This window comes from Cladosporium halotolerans, assembly GCF_011745625.1.
Source record: "Cladosporium halotolerans strain TM138-S3 chromosome Unknown Sca8, whole genome shotgun sequence".
Taxonomy (NCBI): Eukaryota; Fungi; Ascomycota; class Dothideomycetes; order Cladosporiales; family Cladosporiaceae; genus Cladosporium; species Cladosporium halotolerans.
This window is the reverse complement of record NW_027191459.1, coordinates 140330-164831: the sequence shown is the minus strand read 5'-3', so window position 1 is coordinate 164831 and position 24502 is coordinate 140330. Positions and strand designations below refer to the sequence as shown.

General features: G+C 56.3%; 9 protein-coding genes across 9 annotated transcripts; 6 read left to right on the top strand and 3 right to left on the bottom strand.

The window, feature by feature from the left end:
* Positions 1-140: 140 nt before the first annotated feature.
* WHR41_03183 (uncharacterized protein) lies at positions 141-2094 on the top strand (the record flags this gene model as incomplete). The annotated part of the gene is made up of 6 exons (XM_069371789.1): positions 141-230; positions 301-1072; positions 1132-1460; positions 1525-1570; positions 1676-1854; positions 1909-2094. 6 exons carry the CDS (start codon positions 141-143, stop codon positions 2092-2094), a joined length of 1602 nt encoding a protein of 533 aa, XP_069231257.1.
* A 543-nt stretch (positions 2095-2637) lies between these two features.
* Positions 2638-5037, top strand: WHR41_03182 (uncharacterized protein; the record flags this gene model as incomplete). The annotated part of the gene is made up of 1 exon (XM_069371788.1): positions 2638-5037. The coding sequence occupies one exon, from the start codon at positions 2638-2640 to the stop codon at positions 5035-5037; it is 2400 nt and encodes a 799-aa protein (XP_069231256.1).
* Positions 5038-6893: 1856 nt separating this feature from the next.
* WHR41_03181 (uncharacterized protein) lies at positions 6894-9928 on the top strand. Its single transcript, XM_069371787.1, has 6 exons — positions 6894-7230; positions 7287-7722; positions 7769-8587; positions 8646-9002; positions 9059-9408; positions 9462-9928. The coding sequence occupies exons 2-6, from the start codon at positions 7609-7611 to the stop codon at positions 9799-9801; spliced, it is 1980 nt and encodes a 659-aa protein (XP_069231259.1). The 5' UTR covers positions 6894-7230; positions 7287-7608; the 3' UTR covers positions 9802-9928.
* Positions 9929-10302: 374 nt separating this feature from the next.
* Positions 10303-11036, top strand: WHR41_03180 (uncharacterized protein). The gene is made up of 3 exons (XM_069371786.1): positions 10303-10559; positions 10622-10731; positions 10789-11036. Exons 1-3 carry the CDS (start codon positions 10412-10414, stop codon positions 10894-10896), a joined length of 366 nt encoding a protein of 121 aa, XP_069231258.1. The 5' UTR covers positions 10303-10411; the 3' UTR covers positions 10897-11036.
* A 381-nt stretch (positions 11037-11417) lies between these two features.
* Positions 11418-16055, top strand: WHR41_03179 (uncharacterized protein; the record flags this gene model as incomplete). Its single annotated transcript, XM_069371785.1, has 1 exon — positions 11418-16055. One exon carries the CDS (start codon positions 11418-11420, stop codon positions 16053-16055), a length of 4638 nt encoding a protein of 1545 aa, XP_069231019.1.
* A 163-nt stretch (positions 16056-16218) lies between these two features.
* Positions 16219-18034, bottom strand: WHR41_03178 (uncharacterized protein; the record flags this gene model as incomplete). The annotated part of the gene is made up of 3 exons (XM_069371784.1): positions 17714-18034; positions 17460-17659; positions 16219-17393 (listed from the first exon to the last, which is right to left on the bottom strand). Exons 1-3 carry the CDS (start codon positions 17836-17838, stop codon positions 16219-16221), a joined length of 1500 nt encoding a protein of 499 aa, XP_069231020.1. The 5' UTR covers positions 17839-18034.
* A 786-nt stretch (positions 18035-18820) lies between these two features.
* WHR41_03177 (uncharacterized protein) lies at positions 18821-20485 on the bottom strand (the record flags this gene model as incomplete). The annotated part of the gene is made up of 1 exon (XM_069371783.1): positions 18821-20485. The coding sequence occupies one exon, from the start codon at positions 20483-20485 to the stop codon at positions 18821-18823; it is 1665 nt and encodes a 554-aa protein (XP_069231025.1).
* Positions 20486-20802: 317 nt separating this feature from the next.
* On the top strand, positions 20803-23281 carry WHR41_03176 (uncharacterized protein; the record flags this gene model as incomplete). The annotated part of the gene is made up of 3 exons (XM_069371782.1): positions 20803-21003; positions 21059-21207; positions 21270-23281. Exons 2-3 carry the CDS (start codon positions 21096-21098, stop codon positions 23279-23281), a joined length of 2124 nt encoding a protein of 707 aa, XP_069231026.1. The 5' UTR covers positions 20803-21003; positions 21059-21095.
* A 594-nt stretch (positions 23282-23875) lies between these two features.
* WHR41_03175 (uncharacterized protein) lies at positions 23876-24236 on the bottom strand (the record flags this gene model as incomplete). Its single annotated transcript, XM_069371781.1, has 2 exons — positions 23876-24052; positions 24111-24236. 2 exons carry the CDS (start codon positions 24234-24236, stop codon positions 23876-23878), a joined length of 303 nt encoding a protein of 100 aa, XP_069231027.1.
* Between the last annotated feature and the right edge of the window lie 266 nt (positions 24237-24502).

Here is a 24502-nt window from a genome sequence, read left to right as displayed (position 1 = left end):
TAAGGCAGGCCGCTGTGCTGTTGTAGGTCTGTGAGTTTTTAACGTCAAGCGTGCCCGCTGCGGAGACGCGTTTCCTTTCTCATTATTGTGCTTCGCCTGGTGATGCTTTGGGCTGATACCGAACGGCATTCGAAAACAAGATGAAGTTCAAGGGCGAGAGGTACTTTGGCCTTCGTGGCGGATGGCTGACTTTCTGGATTACTGTCGCGTGCGCGACTGATATGACCTTGGTACGTGAGTTGACTATCAAGGAATCGTCCAAATGCTGTGACCTTACAGCCTGCTGACAGCAAGAAACAGTTTGGCTACGATCAAGGTGTATTCGGCGGCGTGATCGTCACAAATGACTTCTTGGATACGCTTGGCATCCGCGACAACACCAGCCTGATCTCGACGGTGACGGCCATCTACGACATTGGCTGCCTGGTCGGTGCCATTGCTGCTTTCGTGTTTGGCGACTTTCTGGGCCGCAAAAAGACCATTCTCATTGGCACAACTATCATGAGCGTTGGAGCGATCTTGCAATTCTCAGCATTCAGCGTACCGCACATGATCGTCGGCCGTATTGTGGCCGGCATCGGCAACGGCATGAACACAGCGACTGCACCGCCATGGCAGTCAGAGACCTCCCAGGCCGCATGGCGAGGCAAGCTCATCGTTATTGAGCTGATCATGAACATCGCCGGTTTCTCGCTGTCCAATTGGGTCACTTTCGGCTTCTCCTACGTTCCAGGAGGTGCAGCTTGGCGTGTGCCGTTGGCTTTACAATTCATCTTCATCATTATTTTGTACTTGACCGTGCCTTGGCTTCCCGAAAGTCCTCGTTGGCTGGTCATGAAAGGACGCTTTGATGAAGCTGAAGTGATCTTGGCGGATCTGGAGAACACCGAGACGGAAGACCCATACGTTCAAACGCAGATGAGCGAGATCAAGTTTGCCGCCGACTACGAGAAAGAGCATGCTGTCAGGATCCGCGATCTGATCAGAGGCAAGAAGGGCGACCAGGCCGGCACCTGCACAACGAGGCGTCTGATATTGGGAATGGGTGCTCAATTCATGCAACAATTTTCCGGTAAGTGAGGCGTGAACTGCGAGATTCTACGCGAAATATAGACACTGACAAATTCGCAGGTATCAACGTGACCTCATACTACCTTCCGACAGTGCTCATCGAGTCGGTCGGTTTCAGCGAGAAAATGGCCCGCCTGCTAGCTGCGGTCAATAGCGTCAGCTACCTGCTCTTCTCGACGATCGGTATTCCAAATGTCGAGCGCTGGGGCAGGAGGAAGATGCTCATGTACGCGGCTGCTGGACAATGTTTCTGCTATCTCATCATCACCGTGATGATTCACTACACTGAGAAGCCTGGATACCCACATGGGACCGAGACCGCGAAGGCCAGTGTTGCGTTCTTCTTCCTGTACTACGTCTTCTTCGGCATTGGATTTCAGGGAGTACCAGTGAGTTTATTCACTTCCGGAGACACCTCAATCCAGAGTGAAGTGTGCTGACACGCTAGCGTAGTGGCTATATCCGGCTGAAATCAACTCCCTCTCGATGAAAAACAAAGGTACGTATCAAGAGGCCATCTAAATCAACGAGAATCATGCTAATAACCTTCAATGCGCTGCGCTCGGAACGGCTACAAACTGGCTCTGTAATTTCATTGTTGTAGAGATCACGCCCATTGGTATTAGGTCTCTTGGTTGGAAGTTTTACATCATCTGGACCGTGTTCAATGGCGCTTTTGTGCCACTCGTCTACCTTTTCTACCCCGAAACGGCCGGACGCACGCTCGAAGACATCGACAGGTACTTCATGGAGCACTCGAACATCCTCGTGTTCAGGGACAAGGTAAGTCGATCATATACCATCAGTGGAAGAGACAAGCTGACCCATTCAAACCAGACTGCCACTTCCGCAAAACGCCCGCTTGAGTACATCGAGCACGAAGAAACCCAGGTCCGTAGGCACAGCAGCGTAAACGCGAGAGCTGCTTCGATGGCGGTCGAGCGATACGGAGAGCGTATGTCGGTAACTGGACAGGCGGACGGGGACGAAAAAGAGAAGGGGGTGCATGAGGAAACAGTATGATCGCGCGCCAATACCATCTCCAAGATATGGGAGAAGGTCGGCATGCTTGTACAACCAATTGGGCTTTCACCGGACTCAGCGCCGGAGCTGTGGAGAAGGTGGGGTCGATCTCGTAGTGAACGCTGCTTTCTATACGTCAGGCTTCGGAGTTTGGAGACTATCATAGCACGAGCTGCCAGACTAAAATGCATTTGCCGTATGAGTTTGGTGAGCCAGCGTCTCTCGAAAACCACATCGTGACGTCGCTCCGTGCACATGACCGCGTTCCGCGCGCTTCCACGAAAAGAAGGCGAACGAGCCATGGATCGGCATGCCGCCGCCAAGTCCAGCGTTCACAGCCCGAGACATAGGACGTCAGCCTGTACCACTCTTTCGCAGCTTGCTGCCTCGTCCCAGCTCAGGTACCTATTACTTCCATCCACTCAGCTCCCGCCTCGCTCTTCACCACTGCATGCACACCTGAGACTCCTATAGAACTGCCATATCACGGGGCCCACATCCTCTGAGTCGCAGCACGTACAATACTAACGTCAACAAAATCCGATGGACGAGCCGACCTTCCAGCACGTACTCAGCCAGCTCCAGCACCGTGCCCGCGAGCTGGCAAACACCGCCTCTTCCCCGCCATCACCCGCCAGCGCTGCCCAACTCTCGGCCCTCACGATGGCGAAGGAGGCGAACAACGACTCTTTCACAGAGCAGCTCCGTGACGTCAAGGCTCATCTCGACTCGATGCAGGCCAAAGCACTAACCCAGTGGCAAGCACCGCAGAGCCGCTCACCTTCATCTTCGGTGACAGTGAGCAATCCCTGGAGCCCCGGAGTGCCGCCCTCGCCGGCTTCCTCAGCGGACCTCGAGCTGGCCGTGGAGGCTTTGCTCGCGAGAAAGCTCGAGAGTGTCTTTGAGAGGATTGGGCGGGTGGAGAGGTCTGTTGAGGGGCTTGAGAGCTCGGTAAGGGATAGTGCGGTTTTCACGCCTACTGCGAGCGAGACGACTGTCGAGGATCTTGCGGCAGCGAAGGAAGGGCTGGAACGCGGTGAGCCGCGAAGTGGCGCGCCTTCTGCGATGGGTGGCGTTGAGCAGCAGACTTGTTATGCTACGCCTATGAACTTGTCGCAGGTCCTAAGGGAGGATGGTCAGAGTCATGGCGTTGGTCTGGAGGGCCCGGCAAAGAGCGAGAAGGATGGTGCGGTTCGTCTGGCGAGTCTATCTGAGCTGCTGGAGGAGGCGTGTCTGCACGAGACCTCTGAGACAGAGCAAGCAGCACGAACAGAGGACGCTTATGCAGAGTCGACCGCCGAGCCAGAACTTTACTATGCGAAGCCAAACGACGACGACGACGACGACGAGTCGGCAGAGCAGAAGGTCTACGCCCGTGAGATGGAGATCACCAGACTGACAGACATCATCCGACAACTAAACGAAGACGTAGCAGCAACCAAAGCAGACCACGACGCCGAAATCTCGCGCCGGGAAACTAACCGCGCAGTCGCCATCCGCGAAATCTACGACCAAAGCGAACACATCCACAAGCTCGAAACCGCCCTCTGGGAGCGCAACTCGAGCATCGACCGCTGGCGCAACAGCTCGCAAGCCGCGCAAGAAGGCCTCCACGTCATGGCACGCCGCAACGACGAGCTGCGAGCGGCGTACGAGAAGACCCTCCGCGAGCTGAAGGAGAGCGCGGCCTCCCGGCACCACTTCATGACGAAGTACGTTGACGAGAATTACCGCTTCAAGTGGCTGGAGCAGCGCAAGCTGCAGAGCGAGCAGTACCTGCAGCGGCAGCTGGAGGGCTACGAGCGGGCTCTGGACGACAGCGAGAGAGATCGGGAAGCGGAGATCAGGCGTGCAATGGAGGGTAGGGACGACGAGCTCGACAAGCTGCACGCTTTTTGCCGCGAGAAAGACGCCGTCGTGCACCAACAAGAAGAGATCATTGCGCGGGGTGGCGCGATCTTGCAGGAGCGCGACGCGGAGATTGATCGTTTGGAGCAGGAGGTCGAGGAGGTGCTGAGGGGCAGGCGGTTTGTGCGGGATCACATTTCGAAGCTTAGGGGGAAGCTGAAGGATAGGGATGAGGAGATTGAGGACTTGAAGGAAGAGGTCAGGGACGAGAAGGATCGGCGGTGGCGACTTGAGGAGCTGATGCGGAGGGATGTTGATGTGGCCAAACCAAAGGCTGAAGGGATTGCTTCTGGTGCAGATGATAAGCAGCAAGCTGTTTCATTTGCGCGGGCGACCGAAGAAGCAGTCAGTGGTCGTGGCAGGCCTGCTCAGCCCTCATGGACACCAAAGCCCATTCGTCCGGGTCCGGTAACGGCGCATGAAGAAAGCCGGAGACTGCTGTGGGAGACTGGAGCTTCTCCTTACTTTGAGCACCAATTCGGATCAGCGAGTCCAGTTGTGCAACAGCAGAAGAGGCGGCCGAGCAGCCGGGAGAGCGTCAAGCCTGTGAATGGCTACGGCTCGTGTGATAAGCACGGCAGCCCACACAGGCAGAGCTCGAGGCACGTGCAGAAAAGATCCAGCGCACCAGCAGTCTCTTTCGCATCACAGCATGTGCACGCTGACAACATCGATGCTGGCAACGATATCAGCGCGCACGCGACGAGTCAAGGCGCAGAATGCAGGGCGGCCCAAGCAGCAGCGAATTATGGGCCTGCAGGCGAGAAGAAGCGCCGACATGAGCTGCCGCTCGACGTAACGCGCTGGCCGCCGTTGCCGGCTCACGCTGCGGCAGCGGTGGAAAGGGTGGGCAGCCTGCCGAACCTGCGCGCTCGCACGCAGCCGTCTGGCGCACGCGGTGCGATGTGCAAACCTGCCTCGATGCTGGATTTGACCTCGCAGGACACCCGCCGCCCCTACCAGGCGCCGTCGGTCGAGACCGAAGCAGAGAGTGCGGACGAGGGCCAAGGCGGGATTAATTCTTTCCCTGCTTGAGAGCTGCGGGTCGGTCAGGGACGCATTAACAATTTGGCTTCGGCAACCCCTCTCTTTTTCTATATCACACCCGCCATGCACTTAGTCCTGCGATCTGCCTGTCAGACGAACGTCGTCGTCCCAGCCGGTTGGTGCAGAATGTCTCGCCCGGTGGTTACGTAGCGGCTGCACCGCGTCTCTCCGGCCAGGCCCGTGACGTGGCAGCGTAGCCGCACCATGGTCTCGCTGTTCGAGTTTGCACCATTGGCGGCCGCTGAGGGCGGGTGGGCTCACATGAGCGCCGTCGGGCCCATGACGTCGGCTCGCAGGAGCTTTAGCGTCGATCTAACACTGGGGTAGAAGACGAGGCCCGAGCTCAAGTGCAACGGAAACGGCTAAAGATATGATGCGTGGCTGGCAGGCGAGGCCCTCGCGGTGACTACATACATCTGCCTCTCACACCGCTCTCCCTCCTTTCCTCCGGTTTCACGAGTCTGTCTGCGCTCTGATGCCCTGCCACTTTCACCTGCTGTAGCAGAGCAACCAGAACAGCCATGTCTACGTTCGACGACCCCTACGACCACCCTCGATCGAGGGGCTCCCGTGCCAGACACTCCGCCCCGCCCCCGCGAGAGAAATACCGGCCCCGACGAGACCGCTACGAAGCCGACGACAGCGATGATGGCGACGCACCTCCTCCCCGCCGCAGCCACCACCGTTCCGCCCCCGCCGTCAAGAGCCCTGAACAACCCAGCAAAAGCAGCCGCGACAAGGACCGAGACCGAGACCGCGTTCCACCCCCACCCATAGGCGAACACTCGACCGAACGCCTTCGCGGCGGTGCCGACTCCCCTCCTCCTCCTACTTCGTCTCGACACAGGAGCTCGCGCGACCCAGACGAAGACCGCCCCCGCCGCTCGCACAAGTCTCGCGACCCCTACGACGAGCCCCCGCCCCCTCGCCGCAAATCCCGCGCCCCTCCAGATCCCTACGACGATCCCCCACCCCGCCGACACCGCGATCCCAGCCGCAGCGACCCGCGAAACCGAGACCGCGACCGTGACCGCGACCGTGAGCGAGAACGAGAGCGCCGACACCGCCACTCTCGCTACGCCGACCCATCTGCCGACGACGACTCGGACGGCGCCGCCGCCCTACCACCAAAGCCCCGACGCTCCCACCGGGACTCTTCCCGCGACCGAGAGCGAGACCGCGACCGCGGCTACAAATCCGACTACCACTCCAAACGGCACCCGCGCGACTCCTCGCGAGGCTACCGCACAGACGGGCGCGAGACGCGGCGAGAGCGCGAGAGGCGCAAAGAAAGGGAGCGGGAGCGCGATCGCGACAGAGAAAGAGAGAAGCCGAGATCAAGGCACTACGACGACTACGACGATTACGATGATCGACGGAGGGGTTCGAGGCGAGAGAAGGAGAGCAAGCCCCGCCTGAAGCCGAAGGAGATCATGGAGAAGGGCCAGAAGGGCTGGGAGCAGGTGAAGCCCGTCGCGGGTCCGTTATTGGGCAGTTTGGCGAAGGCTTATTTGGAGAAGGGAGCGCATTGAGGTGGATATCTGGACGGGGCTTGGTTTGCTGCTCATGATGTACGTTTAGAACTCGATGATCGGAGTCTGATATCAGCCATGTACTCCGAATATGAAGGACGATTCATGATCTAGATCCCACATCGAGATTTGGTTTCTCCTTCTGATGAGTGCAAGGGGAAGGGGTGAGGTCTTGATCGCGTTGTGGGATCGCCCATTTCTTCCTCAGTCTTTGATGCTTGGCGTCGAGGCGAAGGGTCAACAAAGCTACACTGTCTCATGCAGCCTGATCTAAAACCAACCACGAGGAACGAATCGACATATAGCCGTCTGAGAGTAGGCTAATCAGAAGCAGTCGACACCCGTAACCTTTTACTGATTCCGAGTCAGCCGGATGAGAGTGACCATTAGCACAGGCGCCATAGGCGAGATCACACATCTAGTGTCTTTCTCTTCTATATAAAGCTGTCCTCGGTGCATCGAGGTTGGTAACTAACGTGCGCGTGCATCGGGAGCTTTTCAGCCTGATCAACGAGGCTGTGACGAAAGCCGACACCCAGCAACTTCATCATCTGGAGAGCTAAGACTTGTCTTCAAACGCACAAGATGTACAGCGACTTTTCGTTGTCTGCCCACTATCCACAGATCTTCTAATTTGCTGGCGTCGTCGGTAAGCTGGAACATCCTGCTTGCGCTGGTCTCAAGTTGGCGAGGCTGACCATGTAGATTCGCACGAGTTGATCTCTCGCTTCCGCCAGCTCGGCATGCATTCAGCTTATTGAAGGCTTGCATTCGCTTGACGGAACAGGCCTGGGTGGATTCGCCTCTCTGTTTGCCTCCAGGAAGTCACACAAGTACCTGATCTACCACAATCCTCATTGCTCAAGCCATGAATTCAGCCTCGCAGTGGCGCGCACCCTGTGCGAACTTCTCGACCGAGCTGCACAGTGGTACCGTAGGAGTAATGCGCTTATAGTAATGCCCATCCGCGCGCTTCAGCTCATACAAGGCCCAAACCTTTTCAACCCTCAGAAGACCTTCAGCGGCGATGAAGTACTGGTCATTTAATAGAGCGCCCGCGTTGGAAACTGGTGGCCGTCCGGATCAGCATGACGAGGACTCTTGGAGGGATTTTTTTCTGCGTATTCGTGCCGTATTGTCGGTACGTATGGATGTCCTTAACCGCTCCTTTGTGCTAAGAAAAATAGACAAGGCCACAACAAATCGATCCTGTTCTGCAAACACTACAGGAGCATCCGAAAAGTCCTGAGTGGAAGCCTTTGATTGACCGCTACCGCATGGCTGGATCAAAACCGCAGGGTAAAATTCTATCTCGCTTGACTTTGCTCAGATCGCCAAAAGAAGATAGGCTGGTGTTCAAATCTCACGACAGTTTACATGCTTGCTTGGCTGACGCTCAGGACTGGCTGATGCAAACAACATCTGATGGTCTCTATATCTGCGCTGCCACAGCACCCTCCCGTGACGATCTCCCACATCAGCTACTTTTTTGTCTTGCGCAAGATTGCTGGCAACTAACACAGGTGGAAATGGCAAGCGTTACAAAGCTTCTGGAACAGCCATTCCTCCGCCCTCCTACGCCGGCGACTGCGCTCGCTGAGCGGATGAGGTTGCGTATTCAGATTGAACATTCAGACGAATCACATGAAAACCCATTGCCTGCTTTCGATGCTCTTATCAACATCAGCCTAGGATGGCGTCGGTACGCGCCGGAGTATAAAGGGGATTTTGAGGTGTACATTCAACAACCTTTTAACAGGCGACCAAGGCTGGAATCACTTGAAGTCCTATGTTTGGAAAGCCGCTCCGATTCCAGACGCCTTACCCTTTGGCTGGCTAGTTCTGAGGGCCTCTTGAACGGCTTGTCGCGGGCGTTCACAGCCCGCCGATCACTGTCACTCAACTGCGCTTCTCATCTGTACGCCCTTTTGCTGCCAATCGCGGATTGTATCTACGACGACTTACATGTCTTCCTCAACACATGCGTCGTTACTTTGACAGAAATGGTAAGCTAATACGCCGCAAAATCATAGGCCACCTTGGAGACACTGATACGGCCTTCAGGAGATCAAGGGTCGAGAGAGCCCGTCAGGATGGAAAATTCGATATCTCTTGCATTTCCAAGAGACCATGTATGTTGTTGCCGAGGAATGTTCCCGTGCCCACAAGTTGCTTTACAGTTACTCGAGGATGTTGCAACGTCCGCTCTGCGAAATCAATGCTAGCATTTACCCGGTACAGAACGAGCTTTTTCAGACCATAGGGCAGCTGCCATTGCTGGAATCGGAACTTCGCAGATGCGCCGACCGCATCACTGACACGAAGGAGGCCATCAAGGAGCAGATAGAGTTGTCACGGAGCTTCTGGAATACGGTGCTGGGCTTCTTGGTTGCCATCTATGTGCGCTTGTCTTTCGCTTCGGTACGTTTGGTTTTTGTCCCACCCATGCCGTTCAATGTTTTTGCTAAACAAGCTAGTCGTTTTTCGGCATGAACATCTTACCAGATTCTACGAATAAGTTCTGGACGAATACAACCGGTTATTCCGTGTCTTTCGAATCTTCCTCCGGCGCTGTCTTCAACGAAACACGAAACCAGACAAGCGCCGGAAACCAGACTCAGGCAAACACTCAATCCAATATTTTCACCGAAACGAATGGTACAGCGCGATCCTGGGGGCTGAAAACCTTCTTGATAACGGCGATTGTTCTTACAGTCGGTTCCATCATCATCCCTCTCGTCAGCGGGAAGTGCGTACGATGGGCCACTCGGTTCTATCAAAAACACAGGAGACTACTTCAGTGGGCCGTATACCTTGCCTGGTTTTCGTGAGTACACCTCTCTCGCGCACTGATCACGCGAGACTAACCCTATCTAATAGTTTCTTCTTTGTGCCATGCTTTAGGTGGAACGAGCCCCTCGTATACCTGTCGTACGCCGTGTATACTCTGACATGCCTTCGGCATTTCGTCCCCGCGTGGTGCCGCAGTCAGCGGTATCGCGGGGTCACTTGGATGTGCGTCATGGCAGGTGGCATATACACCATGCAATACGCTGCGATCTGGACTGCAGACGAAGAGTTCGAATTCAGCTACCTTGTTGCGGCGTCTTATGTGGCTATCTGTAAGATTTGGTTCTCCGACCAGATGTGGACTAGAAGGAATGCCTTGTCCTTGAAGGCCGGTGTGCTGCGAGTCAAAGGTGTCAGGGCTTGGACTTGAATGCGCAGGTATACCGCGTGGGCAGAACCGAGAGCAATGTCGAAGTAAGGAATTTCTTGCAAGTGTGCTCAAATGATTGATTTTTTTCATGTCGTCAAAGCTACAGTTGGAAACCCCAGCAGTTCACGTAAATCTCCGGGCCTATCCTTAGGTTCACACGAGCTTTCACACCATTGCGCAGAACAGATCCGCTTGTGTTAGGTCTTGATCCATTGTTGCAGAAGATTAATTTGCTGCATCCTGCATGACATCGAAGTGGGTGTTCATCTGTGACATGGAGGATTCTAGAAAGCCGCATACATTCGTTGAGCAGAGAAGGTGGGTTTGTCGCGACATTTCAACTTTCGCATTGGGCGAAATGCGCGTCATTGTTGGTCACTGCAAGGCGGGTCAACCGCGGCGTCGCCCATGCGACTTCGATCATCGGACGGAACTCCACCATCGACGATGACATCACAAACAGTGTCCCGCACTATCAAAACGATTTGCGGCGCATGATCTTGTGCCTCTTTCTCTTCCCCTCCATTCATCACATCAATCAGCTCTCAATACTCACCAGATCAACAAAACATACCAATTTTACCTTTACAACACTCACGCTACCTACAATATGTCTTCCGGAATGTCCAACGTCGGCGCCAGCGGCACCTATGAGGCTGGTGACCAGCGCAACGAGAAGAACTCCGTCCTGAACGCCCAGGCCGAGGCCAACCGCTTCCACGAGGGCAAGGAGAACTCTCACAAGGCCAACGACTCCAGTACGTGGCAATTGCGCCGAACACAACCAACTCGAGAAGCCATTGACTAACACATAGTACAGAGGATGAGCGCAGCATCGCCAACCAGCTCGAGCGTGAGGAGAAGCGCCAGAAGGAGCCCTCACCCGAGGCCCCTGAGGTCACCGAGAGCAAGAAGGACTCCACCCTTCCTGTATGTGCTGACAAGTCTTAATATTCGCGCCCCGCCAGTCGCTAATAACTTTTTCAGGCCAAGAACCACGGCAACGAGCCCAGCAAGGGCGCCAAGGTCGACCAGGAGCTGAAGGAGGAAGAGGAGCAGATCATGAAGAAGAAGGGCAACTTCGGCCCCAACTAGATTTTTTTGATACCTTGACGACCATAAGAAACCAAAAAAAGCACAGCGCCTGCATGATTGTTACGAGTTACTCTTGCGTATGAGGCATTGGGTTATTACCTTTTAGATACCAAATGGAATTTCGATTCAAACGCACGAAACGCTTCAGTTGTCTTTGCTCTGACATATTGTTATTGTTGAAGTGGATGGTGTGAATCACAGCAATACCTTATGCAAGCCAGCTGTGAGGGCACGCTAGTGGGGCGTTGCGCTGTGGCTGAAGAAGATCAGTGTGGCGTTCGGCTGGCTGACTGCACCTCGCGCGTGCCTGCGCAGCGCAACTGCTCCATCGCCAAGGGACCTCGTGACAAACATATCAAACGTGATCCCCAGACGCCATCGATTCGCCTGCATTCTGCACCACCGTACTATTTGCATTTCCGTCCTTTGGCTTGCCACGCAAATGCGGTTCTCAACATTCTACTTCCCTGGCGCCTGAGGCTGTCGCGCCGTTGCGTGTCACCCGCTGACAGCCACTCAAGATGGGTCAAGGCTACTCTCTCACCACATTGCCCGCTGGGCCAAGTGCCATCGAGACACCCGAACTTGCCGATCTCACATTTGAGAAAGCTCTGGGAGGGCCACGATTCCTGCGGACGGTGCGAGCCCAGCACAAAAGCGGCATCGTGGTGGCCAAAGTATGCATGAAGTCAAGTGCCAAGGTCTCCTTCAGCAAGTACGCCACTGCTCTGCGCAAGGAACGACGCAATCTAGAGGGCGTGCCTAATGTATTGGTCTACTCTCGAGTGCTGGAGACGAACAACTTTGGTATTCTTGTCCGACAGTACATTCACAGCTCACTCTACGACCGCATGAGCATTCGCCCATTTCTGGAGGGAATCGAAAAGAAATGGATCGCTTTTCAGCTACTTTGTGCCGTGCGCGACTGCCACTCTCGTGGTATCTTCCACGGCGACATCAAGACGGAGAACGTGTTGGTCACGTCCTGGGGATGGGTCTATTTGACTGACTTCTCCTCGGTCTTCAAGCCGGTCCACCTCCCCGAAGACAACCCTGCCGACTTCACTTTCTACTTCGACACAACTTCAAGGCGAACCTGCTATCTCGCACCAGAGCGGTTTGTCGCTTCTACTCAGTCATCCAAGGGCAATGATACTGTGCAATGGAACATGGACATTTTCAGCTTGGGCTGTGTTCTTGCCGAATTATTCACAGAGACGCCGACATTCAACCTGAGCCAGCTGTTCAAGTATCGAAAAGGAGAGTACGACCCGGCTATAGCGCTTCTTAGTAAGATTGACGATAGCCACGTTCGGTCCTTGATCAGCAGCATGATCAGACTGGATCCAGAAGAGCGATGGCACGCGCAAGATTACCTCGACGAGTACAAAGGAAAAGCCTTTCCTCTGTACTTTTATCAGCACTTTCACACTCTCACTCAGGAGATCACGGACCCAAGCTCAGGAAGAAAGGCACCGACTGCGAACGACAGCAACAACGGCGAGGCGGACGACCGTATCGATCGCATCTACCATGATTACGAAATGCTATCGGTGTCACTTGGCTATAATGCGCTACCAGCGCAGCAAAACGGCCACAAATTCCAGGCCGCTCGCGCGCAGTCACTGTTTCCGCTGCAAGTCGACTTGCCCAACGCGAGGCACGAGGCCACATCAGCCCCGCCTTCGGATGGGGATAACGGCACTTTCATCCTACTGAACGTGGTGACAGCCTCGCTTCGTAGCACGGCTAGAGCTGCCTCCAGAGTTCGAGCCTGTGAGCTTCTCCTTGCCTTCGCTGAACATCTTCCGGATGAGGCAAAGCTTGACCGCGTTCTGCCTTACATTATGCCGCTACTGGAGGATACGAACGAGATGGTGCTGGTAGCGGCGCTAAGGACCATGACACAGCTACTGGCTTTGGTCACGGTTGCGTCACCTGTGAATTCAGTGCTCTTCACTCAATACATTTTCCCTCGCCTGCTCACTTTCACTAAGAGCGCAAGCTTCAAGAACAACAACATCGTGCGAGCGACTTACGCGGCATGCTTGGTCAGCCTCTCGGAGACGGCCGCTCGGTTCCTAGACATGATTCAGGCACTCAGAGCAGACGGATCTCTTCCGTCGGCAGATGCAGGTGCTGAGAATGACGATGCGGGACTCTTTGCACTTGACGCCTACGATGCTACAAGACTTGAGCTTGTTGAGCAGTTCGAGGGCCAGACGAAGATCTTCTTAGTTGACCCAGACAACTCAGTCAGGCGAGCTTTCTTATCATCTGTGACAAGCCTCTGCGTCTTCTTCGGGGAGTCGAAAGCAAGCGACGTGATATTGAGTCACCTGAATACATATCTCAATGACCCCGACTGGCTTTTGAAGTGTGCTTTCTTCAAGACGATCGTCGGCGTCGCCGTCTACATCGGAGGTGCAAGCCTTGAGGAGTTCATCTTACCACTCATGCTTCAAGCACTTTCGGATCCACAAGAGGCAGTAGTCGAACAAGTGTTGCGCTCACTTTCCAGCATGGCTGAGCTTGGGTTGCTCCAAAGAGCTAAGACGTGGGAACTGATCGACACCATCGCGAGATTCTGCATGCACCCCAATCTCTGGATACGCGAAGCAGCAGCGCACTTCATCTCGGCAGCCACGACTTTCTTGTCCGTAGCCGATGTCAGGATTCTCGTGACGCCTTTGGTCGCCCCGTACCTCAAGACGCCGGTAGCCAATGTGAATGAGGCTGAGCTTTTGGATGCCCTGAAAAAGCCACTACCGCGCGCAGTCCTCGAAATGGCGCTTCAATGGGCCAACCGCGCGGACAAAGGTGTTTTCTGGAGACCGGCGAAGGAGTCTCGCCAATTGTCTGGGCGGACGACTACTCATATGCCTCCGCAGTCTTCGGTGGCAGACTTTGGCCCGAAAACCCTCAGCAAGATGCCGAAGGTCGATGAGGACGAGCAATGGCTGGGTCGTTTGCGAAACGCCGGCATGCACGCCGAGGATGAGATGAAGATCCTCGCCTTCCGAGAATACCTGTGGAAAGCTGCACACAGGAGGCGCAAAAGCGACGCTGCCGAGACCGAGACTATGTACGATGATGTCGTGTCACTGGCACGGCACAAAATTAGGCCGCATACGGTATTGTTCGAGAACGACGTCGACACTTACGAGCAGCATGTCCAGGGTCAAGACCACGAACGATCTATCGCCGACGCCTTACAAGAGGCGGCGACGGCCGTCAAGAAAGGTGGTCCTCAAGCCGCACAGGTCGACAGCGACGCGCTTAAGGCAGCGACGCGCGAAGACGTCAGCCCGGACTTCCTCGGCATGCAGCCTATCAAGATCTCATCTCTGAAGAAGCAAACGTCAGGGAGTCTCTCGTCATCTCCAAGCTCAGGTGTTGGTCTGCTGGGCAAGGATGACCGTGGCTCACGTCAACGAGGCAGCGGTGCCGGGCTGCTTGCTGGGTCGGCGTCGCGTAATAAAGCAGCACCTGAAGTGTCTACTGATGGTGCGACCGCCGCTGGTAGATTACAAGCGCCCATCAGAAGTCCCAGCAGACGTCCGTCACCTACTTCAGCGCCAGCCAATCCACAGCGCATGGGTATTGAACGCACGACTAGTAGCAAGTCTTTCCACAATTATGACGGCAACGATCCGACTGTCTTGAAGCTGCTTGATGCACTTTATGTCGACAACTTTCCCGTTGATGTTGCAGAGTTCGGGCCGCTTATTCAACTTCCCAAGCGCGGCGGCCCTATACCAAGCAGCAGCAGTCCAGCATCACCAACTCCTTGGCGGCCTCAAGGGAGGCTCATGGCCATGTTGAATGAGCACACAGACAGGGTGTCCCGCATCGTGGTGTCACCGGACCACAACTTCTTTCTCACCGCCTCTGATGATGGCACGGTCAAGGTGTGGGATACCGAACGTCTGGAACGTAACGTGAGCCACAAATCGCGTAACACGTACAGGTTGGCAGCGAATGCGAAGGTCACGAGCATCTGCTTCATCGAATCAACACACGCGTTCATCTGCACTGGCTCCGATGGAAGCGTTCACGCAGTGAAGGTCGACATATCAGACACTGGTAATTCCACTAGATATGGGAAGCTGCGCTGCTTGCGCGAGTGGCATATTCCAACGGCTGCTCCTAAGGGTGAACACGCAGTCTGGGCAGAGCATTACCGAGGCGAGTCTGTCAGCACGCTCGTACTCGCCACTAGTCTCAACCGCATCCTTGCCATCGAAATGCGCACCATGTCGCCGATCTTTGAATTCCACACCCCGCCGCAACACGGCGCTCTGAAGTGTTTCTGCATCGGACGCCGTCATGACTGGCTCCTCACCGGCACCTCCCATGGCGTACTGGATCTCTGGGATCTTCGCTTCAAGCTGAAACTTAGGTCGTGGACGTTCCCAAGCGCGGCGCCGATCACTCGACTCCAACTGCATCCGAGCCGCAAGACCGCTCGGAGGAACAGAGTCTGCATATCTGGCGGTACAAATCGGGGCGAAGTGACGGTGTGGGATATCGAGAAAGTCATCTGCCACGAGATCTACCGGCCTGCCGTTCCTGGTCGCAGAGACCGACTCCACCTCCGCGACTACGAACTCCGTAACCTCGACGACGACAAGTACGAAGGCCAATTGAGCAGAATCGCCGGTGCCATCCGCACCGACCCCAACCTCTCCGACTCGGCCGCCGCGGCTCCTGCGGTCGCCACCTCGATGTGCTTCGGCCAGCAGCAAGGCTCCAACGACTCCGAGACGCAGCACGCCTTCGCCGTCACCGGCGACCCAGACGGCAAAGTTCGCTTCTGGGATTGCGAGCGCCTCGACGGCTGCCGGCTCGTCAGTGGCGGCTCGTCCGACGAGAAGCCCACGTACACTTTCAGCGCCTTGGGGCTCGATACGAAGGTTCTCAGCGAGAAATTACCGGAGTCGAATGCGGATGGGTCAGTCGAGTCGAATAAGATCGCGCCTAATGGGTCTGCGAAGCGCGCACCGCCGTCCAAGTCGAGGTATGAGGCTATCAGGGCTTCCGCGCAGCATTTGCTCGATGGGCATTTGGATACGGTCACGGATGTTGCGGTGTTGGAGAGGCCGTTTGGGATGGTGGTTAGTGCGGATAGGTCGGGGCAGGTTTTTGTGCATCAGTGAGGGAGCTGGTCGTGATACTGCGAGTAATGGTATGAAGTGCGCAGCGCTAATTTGGACTGACGTGTCCCAAGGGCACGATGATAGACAGGTATCAGCCTTAGAAGCCCTATAATCAAGAATAGGAAGAAGAAACCAAGACTTCATTATCGGACATAAGACCAACCTAAAGCTTCGACCCCAAGTTTACATGCACGGCCTTAATCTGCGTATACGCCTCCAAACCCGCCTCTCCCAGCTCCCTCCCAATCCCACTCTGCTTGACACCTCCAAACGGAATCCTCGGATCGCTATCCTGGCTCGAATTAATCCAAACCATGCCCGCCTCAATCTCCGCCGCAACGCGATGCGCCCTCTCCAAATCCCGCGTGAACACGGACGCGCCCAGCCCATACGTACTATTGTTCGCGCGCTTGATCGCCTCCGCCTCATCCTCAAACGTCGCGATCACCGCAAAAGGCCCGAACACCTCCTCCCGCCACACGGCCATCTCGTCCCGCACGTCCGTGAACACCGTCGGCTGCACGAAGAAGCCCTTGCCGTCCACGGGACACGCACGCCCGCCCAGCGCCAGCGTCGCGCCCTCCGCTTTGCCTTTCTCCACGTACGACAGGATCCTGTCGAGCTGCGCGCGCGACACCTGCGGGCCCTGGAAGGTGTCCGCGCTCCACTGGTCGCCGATCTTCGACACGGCGGCCACCGTCTGCTTGTACTGCTCGAGGAACTGGGGGTAGATGGAGCGCTGCACTAAGATGCGCGACGTCGCGGTGCAGATCTGGCCCTGGTTCGACATGATGCCTGCGTGCGCCCACTTGACGGCCTGCTCGAGGTCGGCGTCGGCGAAGACGAGGAGGGGCGATTTGCCGCCCGTCTCGAGCGTGATGTTCTTGAGCGTCTTGGCGGCCTGCGCCATGATGCTGCGGGCTGTGGCGGTGCTGCCGGTGAAAGCGACTTTGTCGACGAGAGGGTGCTGGACGAGGGCGGAGCCTGTTTCTGCGCCGAAGCCGTTTAGGACGTTGACCACGCCGGGCGGGAAGCCGGCTTTGGTTATGAGCTGGGCGAGAAGGAGGGCGCTGAGGGGGGTCTGCTCGGCGGGTTTGAGCACGATGGTGTTGCCGCAGGCGAGCGCGGGGCCGAGTTTCCACGCTGCCATGGAGAGCGGGTAGTTCCAGGGGATGATCTGGGCGACGACGCCGATGGGCTGGCGGAGGGTGTAGGCGAATTTGGCGTGCGTGGTGCCGATTGTCTGGCCGAAGATCTTGTCGGCCCAGCCGCTGTAGTACCGGAAGGTGGTGATGGTTTCAGGCAGGTCTTCGGTCAGGGCGACTTGGTAGGGCTTTCCTGGGAGGGGTTTAGTATGTGTCCTTCTGAAGCTGTGGTTCTTGCCATGTCGAAAAGGGTACGTACCGTTGTCCCAGCTGTCTACAGCTGCCAGCAGCTCTTTGTTCTCTTCAATGAGGTCCGCCAGCTTGCCCATGAGGATTCCTCGGTCTGTCCCAGGAAGCAGCTTCCACGACGGATCGGTCAGTGCTGCTTTGGCAGCTTGTACGGCTTTCTCGACGTCGTCTGCCGAAGCCGCGTGGACTTCAGCAATCACATCTTCGGTGCTGAGTGTGGCGTTAGCTGGCGGAAAAGGGGAGTGCAGAGACAGGACGACTCACGCAGGGTCGATAGATGGTATCCTCTTGCCGCTTGATGACGGGACGACCTCCCCGTTGATGTAGAGGCCTAGAGGCTGCTCGTAGCTCTGGCCATTGGGCGTCGTGATCTTTTTGAACAGAGACATGACGATATCTCAAGTGTGATGTCGCAAAAAAGATACAAGTTCCGTATCAGCCAATTTGAGCAGTTGTTTGGTTCCTTCGAGAACAGCAATCAATCAAGAGAGCGGCAGCAAAAATATGCGTGATTATTGTGAAAGAGCACACGCAACTAAAACACCGTCCGGGAAGCTATCACGATAATAACACCAGAGCTAGAGCTATCAGCTCGCTCCTCCGGCAGGACATTCCCAACACAGCCATAGCGCTGGTCAGATGTACCGAAAGTCAACTTTAGAGCTCGCATGTGCATCCGGTGGTCTGCTCGCGGAGCCCTCTCTGCTTTTCCCGCCTGACAGATGACAGACGAGAACAACACACCCTCTCTCGCCATCCACACGCCCTCGGACCCCGCGCCCTCCGACCTCGTATCAGCCCAGACCCACACGGCCATGCAGAAGCGAATGCTTGTGTTCCACCAACCCCATGTTTTCCCCACGCGAGCCTAGCTTAGCGATTAGAGTTCACCAGCTGGCCAGGAAAACTGCCGGATTAAGAGTGTGCTGCCGATAAGGGCGCTATCGCTTCGGCCATGCGCCTGCCGCCTTATGGCGTCGCGTTTGACAGACGGCGTGACTGTGAGTTTGGCATTGCGGTATCAATAATCGAGCGAGCCGCGTCTTTAGGGCTTTGGAGATTCGGGTAATGAGGCTGGAGACACGTCGTAGGGCGTGAGACGGATAGTGGGATTGATGTCAGGAAAGTCTAATTCTGTTCGTCCGGCGAGCGCCGATAGTGATTGTCAACGAGAGGTCGGGTTGACACATACATCGACGGAGTGTAAGGTCGTAGGGGGAACGCTGTCGGCAATATGGGAGTGGTTTCCCGACGAAGAACTCAGTTTGTGAGCACATAGGGGCGAAAGCACTACGCTAACTTTCAAAAAATGGCTGAAGGTCTGGCTTCAGGGGCCGAGTATAAACATTGATATATGATGTACATATATAATTATTTAAATCTTCCAGAAAAGATCTTTTTGAGCGAGTTGTCCTGCCCATCCTCATCAGCCTTGATGGGGCTGCCAGGAATCCCATCATGCTGGTGGCCCGTAACGACTCCAAAGGTGGCAGTGTCGGTCTGCAAGTACGACCTGTAGCCCTGCACGAACCAGAAGCCGATGGCGATTACGAGCATGACGCCGAAGACGGCGATGGCCCAATTCATGTCCGCCACGCCGGGGTTCGGGTCGCCCGGGAAGAAAAAGAAGACGGTCGTGATGGAGCAGTAGATGATGGAGACGATGTTGCATGCTGTGCCGTATCTCCCGAGGTTGAAGCACCTGGTGGCGGGCAACTTGTCTCGGCCGACGAAAAGCAGGACCGCGATCGGCATGGCGTAGGAGATGGTGAGAGCGATGGTGCTGACGCTAAGAATGGCGCTGAGGACTGCGTCGGCGAACAGGTAGAGGACGCCGATCAACCCGGCGATGACACCCTGTGCCCAGGTTGCGCGGACGGGTGATCGCCAGACCGGGTCGACCTTGGCGAAGTAGCTGTAGAATGGGATGCCGCCGTCTCTGGCGAAACTCCACGTCAAGCGAGAGGCGGTGGTGGCGAGACTGAGGTTCTGCCCGACGCCGTTGACGATGAACAGAGCGAGTAGGACAGCAGCACCGTCAATTCCAACCACGCTTTGACAGAGAGTGATGAAGGCGTAGTCGGCGTTGACAATGTCGTCGTAGTTTTGAATGCAGAACAGGCATACCATCATGAAGATGAAGCCAGTGACAGCGCCAGTCAGGACTGATAACCAGATGATCCGGGGACCAGTCTTGGCTGGGTTGGGCAATTCTTCGACCATGTGGATGCAAGCGTCGAACGCGGTGAGACCGTATGCAGCCTGAACAAGACCAATGAAGAAAGTGGTGCCGCCTGACCAACTCGACTGATTGATCCAAGAAGTAAAGACCCACTTACCACTCTGGTAAGTCAGGTCAGCCTTGGTGCCCACGCCAATGAGAAGTGCAAGGCAGAAGACAAAGAAGAGTGTAATGAACATAGCTCCCACGCCGTTGTTGATCCAAGGGAGGACCTTATCCTTGCGACAAGCAGCAGCGTTGACTACTGTGAGAAGCAGAATGACTCCGAGGTAGAGAAGGAATTTGACGTAGCCGTAGCCGGCAGGAGCCCAGTCTGGATCGTAGAGGGTCTTCAACGCCAGCATGAACTCCGCCATAAAAGCCGCCTGGGACGCAGTGATGGTCCACCAGCCAAATGTGTTGATCCAGGCACACATGTACGAGACGAAACGCCCGGCTGGGGTGGTCCACATGCGGTAGATCCAGTAAGCCTGGCCCATGGCAGTGGGCATAGCGCTGGTCAACTCGCCCAACGAGACGGCAACGCAAAGGTTGCAAAGGGTGACGAGAACCAAGCCCCAGAGGATGTCGACAGGTCCGCCATTGGTGATACCGTCAGACAGATTCTGCGAAAAAGTCGACCACGTGCCTAGGACGGTGAAGGCGAGTGCGAACATGCTCCAGGAGTTGAATTGACGGACCAGCTCTTGCGAGTGGCCCATCCCTTCCAGAACTTCCGCATCGTGCTCATTCTGGACGGCGCGTCTCTCGGAGCCTCCATCGTGTTCGTCGTAGGGTGCGGCGGATATGTCCATAGCGGGTGTTTGTGAAGGCAGAAAATTTCGGGCAGACTTCGAAGAGGAGAGTCTGCCGTCTGTTGTGGCAACACCACGAGCAGCGGCGCCGGGCTGGCCTTTACATGCTCTTGCGCTCGCGGGCACAGCCAAGTTGGCCGCTGCCGTGGCCGGGCAATGTCGCATGAAAGTAACGATAAGAGATCAGCAGAGAGGGCACATGGCCTAGCGCCGAATTAAGCTCGAGGCAGGCGTTCTGCTGTGCGGGGACGCGTGGTGGCGGATGGCCCCGGCGCTGATAAGGCGCAGGCATGCCTCAGTGGTCTCGCAACCTACCGCAAACAGGCGATATCGAGGCCGCCGAGGCCGCCTGAGCAAGCGCCGCATCTGGTGCGCCCTTCGCTGTGGACCAGGGTAACATGAAGGTTTCGGCCTCGAAAGAGGCAGGTACATGCGTATGCGTGGTGGCATGTTGCTCGGTGTCCTCGGTGTGCGATAGCTCTGACAGGTCCTCAGTATATAACCTGTCTCCTTCTCAGGTAGGTATTTCCATGTTTCCGTCTTATCATCACGCAGAACCAATCACAGTACAAGCAACTCTTCGCTCGAAACTCCTCCAACCGACTCCATCATGGCTCCCGACACCGAAATCATCGCCGGCTACGAGGTCTACACCCCGGAAGCTGCGGCAGAGCTCAAGTCCACCGAGAGCTCGCAGAAAGGCCGACCGTATCACCCTCTTGGTGAGTGAGAAAGCTCCCATATTTATCAAGACTGCAAAGCGTACTGACAATCCCAAATACAGACCAGCTTACGGTCACTGAGATCATTGAAGTTGCCGAGATTGTCACGAGCACCTTCTCGAAGAACTCCTTGAAGTTCAACGTAATTACTCTCAAAGATCCAATCAAGGCCGAGTACATCGCCTGGCGCGATGGCGTCGGCCCCAAGCCTGAACGTCAGGCCTTCGTGATCGTCCTTATGGACGGCGGATGCCAGGTCAATGAGATCCTCGTCAGCTTGCCCAGGAAGAGCATCCTGGCCCAGCGCACCATTGACGATGTCATGCCCATCCTCACTCTTGAGGACTTGGACGTCTGCGAGCGAGTTGCTCGCGCCGATCCTGGTGTTATCCAGGCCTGCAAAGACATCGGCATCCACGACATGAACGAGGTCTACTTCGACGGCTGGGCCGTGGGCGCTGATGAGCGCTATGGTTTCGACCGCCGCCTGCAGCAGGGTCTTGCTTACTGGCGTTCGTCCGAAAATGACAACCAGTATGCTCATCCCCTCGATTTCTGCATGGTCATCGACACCGAGAGGGAGGAGGTGCTCCGTATTGACATCCGCCGTGTGGATGGCAAGCGCGTGCCCGTGCCTCGAAAGTCGCACAACTTCCTCCCCGAGTTCATCTCGGATGGCTATATCACCGATCGATTAAAGCCGATCGACGTCACCCAACCCAAGGGAGTCTCGTTCACTATGAACGGGAACGAGCTGTCTTGGGCTGGATACAAGATGCACATCGGGTTCAACTACCGTGAAGGTATCGTGATCTCCGATGTGTCTGTTGACGACATGTACGAGAAGCGCCGTCGCATGATCTTCAACCGCTTGAGTGTTGCAGAAATGGTGGTGCCTTACGGAAACCCTGATCTGCCTCACCACCGCAAGCACGCTTTCGACATTGGTGAGTACGGTATGGGTCTGATGACAAATCCTCTGAAGGCTGGCTGCGACTGCAAGGGTGCGATCAAGTACCTTGACGCCGTTATGTCAACCAGCCGTGGCTACGCCGCTGTCCTCCCAAATGCCGTGTGCATCCACGAGGAGGACAACGGCCTGCTGTACAAGCACACCGATTACCGCGACGGGACCGTGGTGTCGGCGAGAGACCGAAAACTCATCATCTCCCAAATCATCACCGCAGCCAACTACGAATACGGCTTCTACCACACCTTCTCCCTCGACGGAACCTACAAGCTCGAGGTCAAACTGACCGGCATTCTCAACACCGTCCCCCTAGCCCGCGGCGAAAGCGCAACTCCCCACGGCACCCAGGTCGCCGAAGGCCTCAACGCGCACAACCACCAGCACCTCTTCTCGCTCCGCGTGGACCCCGCTCTCGACGGCCCCAACAACTCCGTCGTGCAAAACGATGCCGTCAGCACCGACATCCCGGTCGGACAGGCCGGTAACCTCTACGGCAACGCCTTCCACTGCAAGAAAACACTCCTCAAAACCAGCAAGCAAGCCGCCTGCGACTACAACCACGAGACCAGCCGCACCTGGGACATCATCAACCCGAACAAGCTCAACCCAGCCTGCAAGAAGCCCATCGGCTACAAGATCATCTCGCGCGAGTCGCCCGGCCTGCTCTGCCGCCCGGGCAGCCTCGTCTGGCGCCGCGCGGGCTTCACCCGGCACACGCTCTGGGTCACCAAGTACCGCGAGGACGAGCTCTTCCCTGCGGGCAACTACGTCTGCCAGTCGACGGGCCAGCCCGGCTGGCCGTACAACGAGACCGTCGTCGACTGGGCGGCGCGCGACGACAACATCGAGAACGACGACATCGTCTGCTGGCTGCAGTTCGGCATCACGCACTTCCCGCGCACGGAGGACTTCCCCCTCATGCCCGCCGAGCCGCTGAGCGTCATGCTGCGCGCGAGCAATTTCTTCGAGAAGAACCCGGCGCTGTGGGTGCCGCCGACGAGCGTGGATAAGGATAATTCTTCGAGGGATTTGAATAAGTGCTGTGGTGGTGGGGGGAGCAGGCCGGTGGTGACGGATCGATCGGGCGCGGCGCCGAAGCTTTGATGAGTGAGGCTCTTATGGGTAGCTTGGTTTAACTTATGAATAGCATGCAGGCAATGGATTCTGCGGTTCTCTTCAGGAATTGTTGTCACACATGTCTTTGATCTCGGAAAAATTGCCGTCGGTATGCCTTGGCGTCTTCATAGAACAGCCTTTGCGCTTGAGCCTGAGGACGCACCACGTATGGGCTCATTGCGCCGCTGCTTCTGAACGGCTTCACTGTCGGGGCCCTGGTGCGATGTTGACGTTTGCCAGTAGCCAAGAGGAGCCTATCAGCCCATTTTCAGGGATAAATCACGCACTGGCACAACCGATCAACGCAATAAGTAGTCAGGAGAGAGGCAGCGGCTACGTTTTGCCACGAATGAGCCTTGATCCACGAAAGAACAAAAAGAAAAGAAAAAATCCGTCGGTCTTACAATAGCCACAAAAGCATCCATACCGGGTATCACGCATCTAAAGAAAAAAAACATCCGAAACGCCAAAAGCCGACCCCCCATCCCCCGTGCGCAACTGCCGTCTCGTCTCGTCAGCCTCCACCTCACCCTGCGCCCCTTGAAATAATACAAAAGAACACAAGTTCACAAAAAATCCTTCTCAAGGCCCAGAAGGCGACCCCGCGTCCTCGTCCCGAATCTCCTGCTGCAGCACGATGGAGTACACGCTCGCTTTCAGCAGCGTGAAGACCGTCGCCGTCTTGCGCTCCAGCCCGCGCAGCGAGTCCAGGATCTCGACTGAGGGGTTCGCGGCGAGTTCGCCCAGGATTCCAGACAGCTGCGGAATATCCGTTAGTATTAACTGCGAAGAAAGGTGGGCGATGGGAATGACGTGCGTTGTCCAAATTGCCGACGAGCGTCGCGTACTCGTCTAGGACCTGTTGCTCGAGGGGGGAGAGTTCGGGGTCTTGGGAGGGAGAAGAGGAGGAGGTGGGGCGGCGGGAGTCGAGGGGGGAGGCCATGGTGGCGGCTTTGTGGTCTTTGCGATGGGGCTTTGGAAGAGAGACAGATTGCTTCGTTTTGCGCTGTGTTTACCTCGCGATTCGTCGACTGCCCCGCGCAGCCAGAAAGTGATGGGTGAAGTCCCGCGCGCGCGCGCACGCGCCTCGCCTTCCACGCGAAGCGCGCCCCGCAGCGCGCAGCGGTCCGCACCTACTTTGCGCTAGGTACGCTGGACGAAGCTCCGGCCAAGCTCAGCTCAGCTCTCGACTTTCAATCAATCAATCTG

Coding starts and splice junctions, on each gene's coding strand:
- WHR41_03181 (XM_069371787.1), top strand. CDS start 7,609: ATGAAGTACTGGTCATTTAATAGAGCGCCCGCGTTGGAAACTGGTGGC. Junction 8,588..8,645: donor TCGTTACTTTGACAGAAATG/GTAAGCTAATAC, acceptor TACGGCCTTCAG/GAGATCAAGGGTCGAGAGAG. Junction 9,409..9,461: donor GTATACCTTGCCTGGTTTTC/GTGAGTACACCT, acceptor CCTATCTAATAG/TTTCTTCTTTGTGCCATGCT.
- WHR41_03180 (XM_069371786.1), top strand. CDS start 10,412: ATGTCTTCCGGAATGTCCAACGTCGGCGCCAGCGGCACCTATGAGGCT. Junction 10,560..10,621: donor TCACAAGGCCAACGACTCCA/GTACGTGGCAAT, acceptor CACATAGTACAG/AGGATGAGCGCAGCATCGCC. Junction 10,732..10,788: donor AGAAGGACTCCACCCTTCCT/GTATGTGCTGAC, acceptor TAACTTTTTCAG/GCCAAGAACCACGGCAACGA.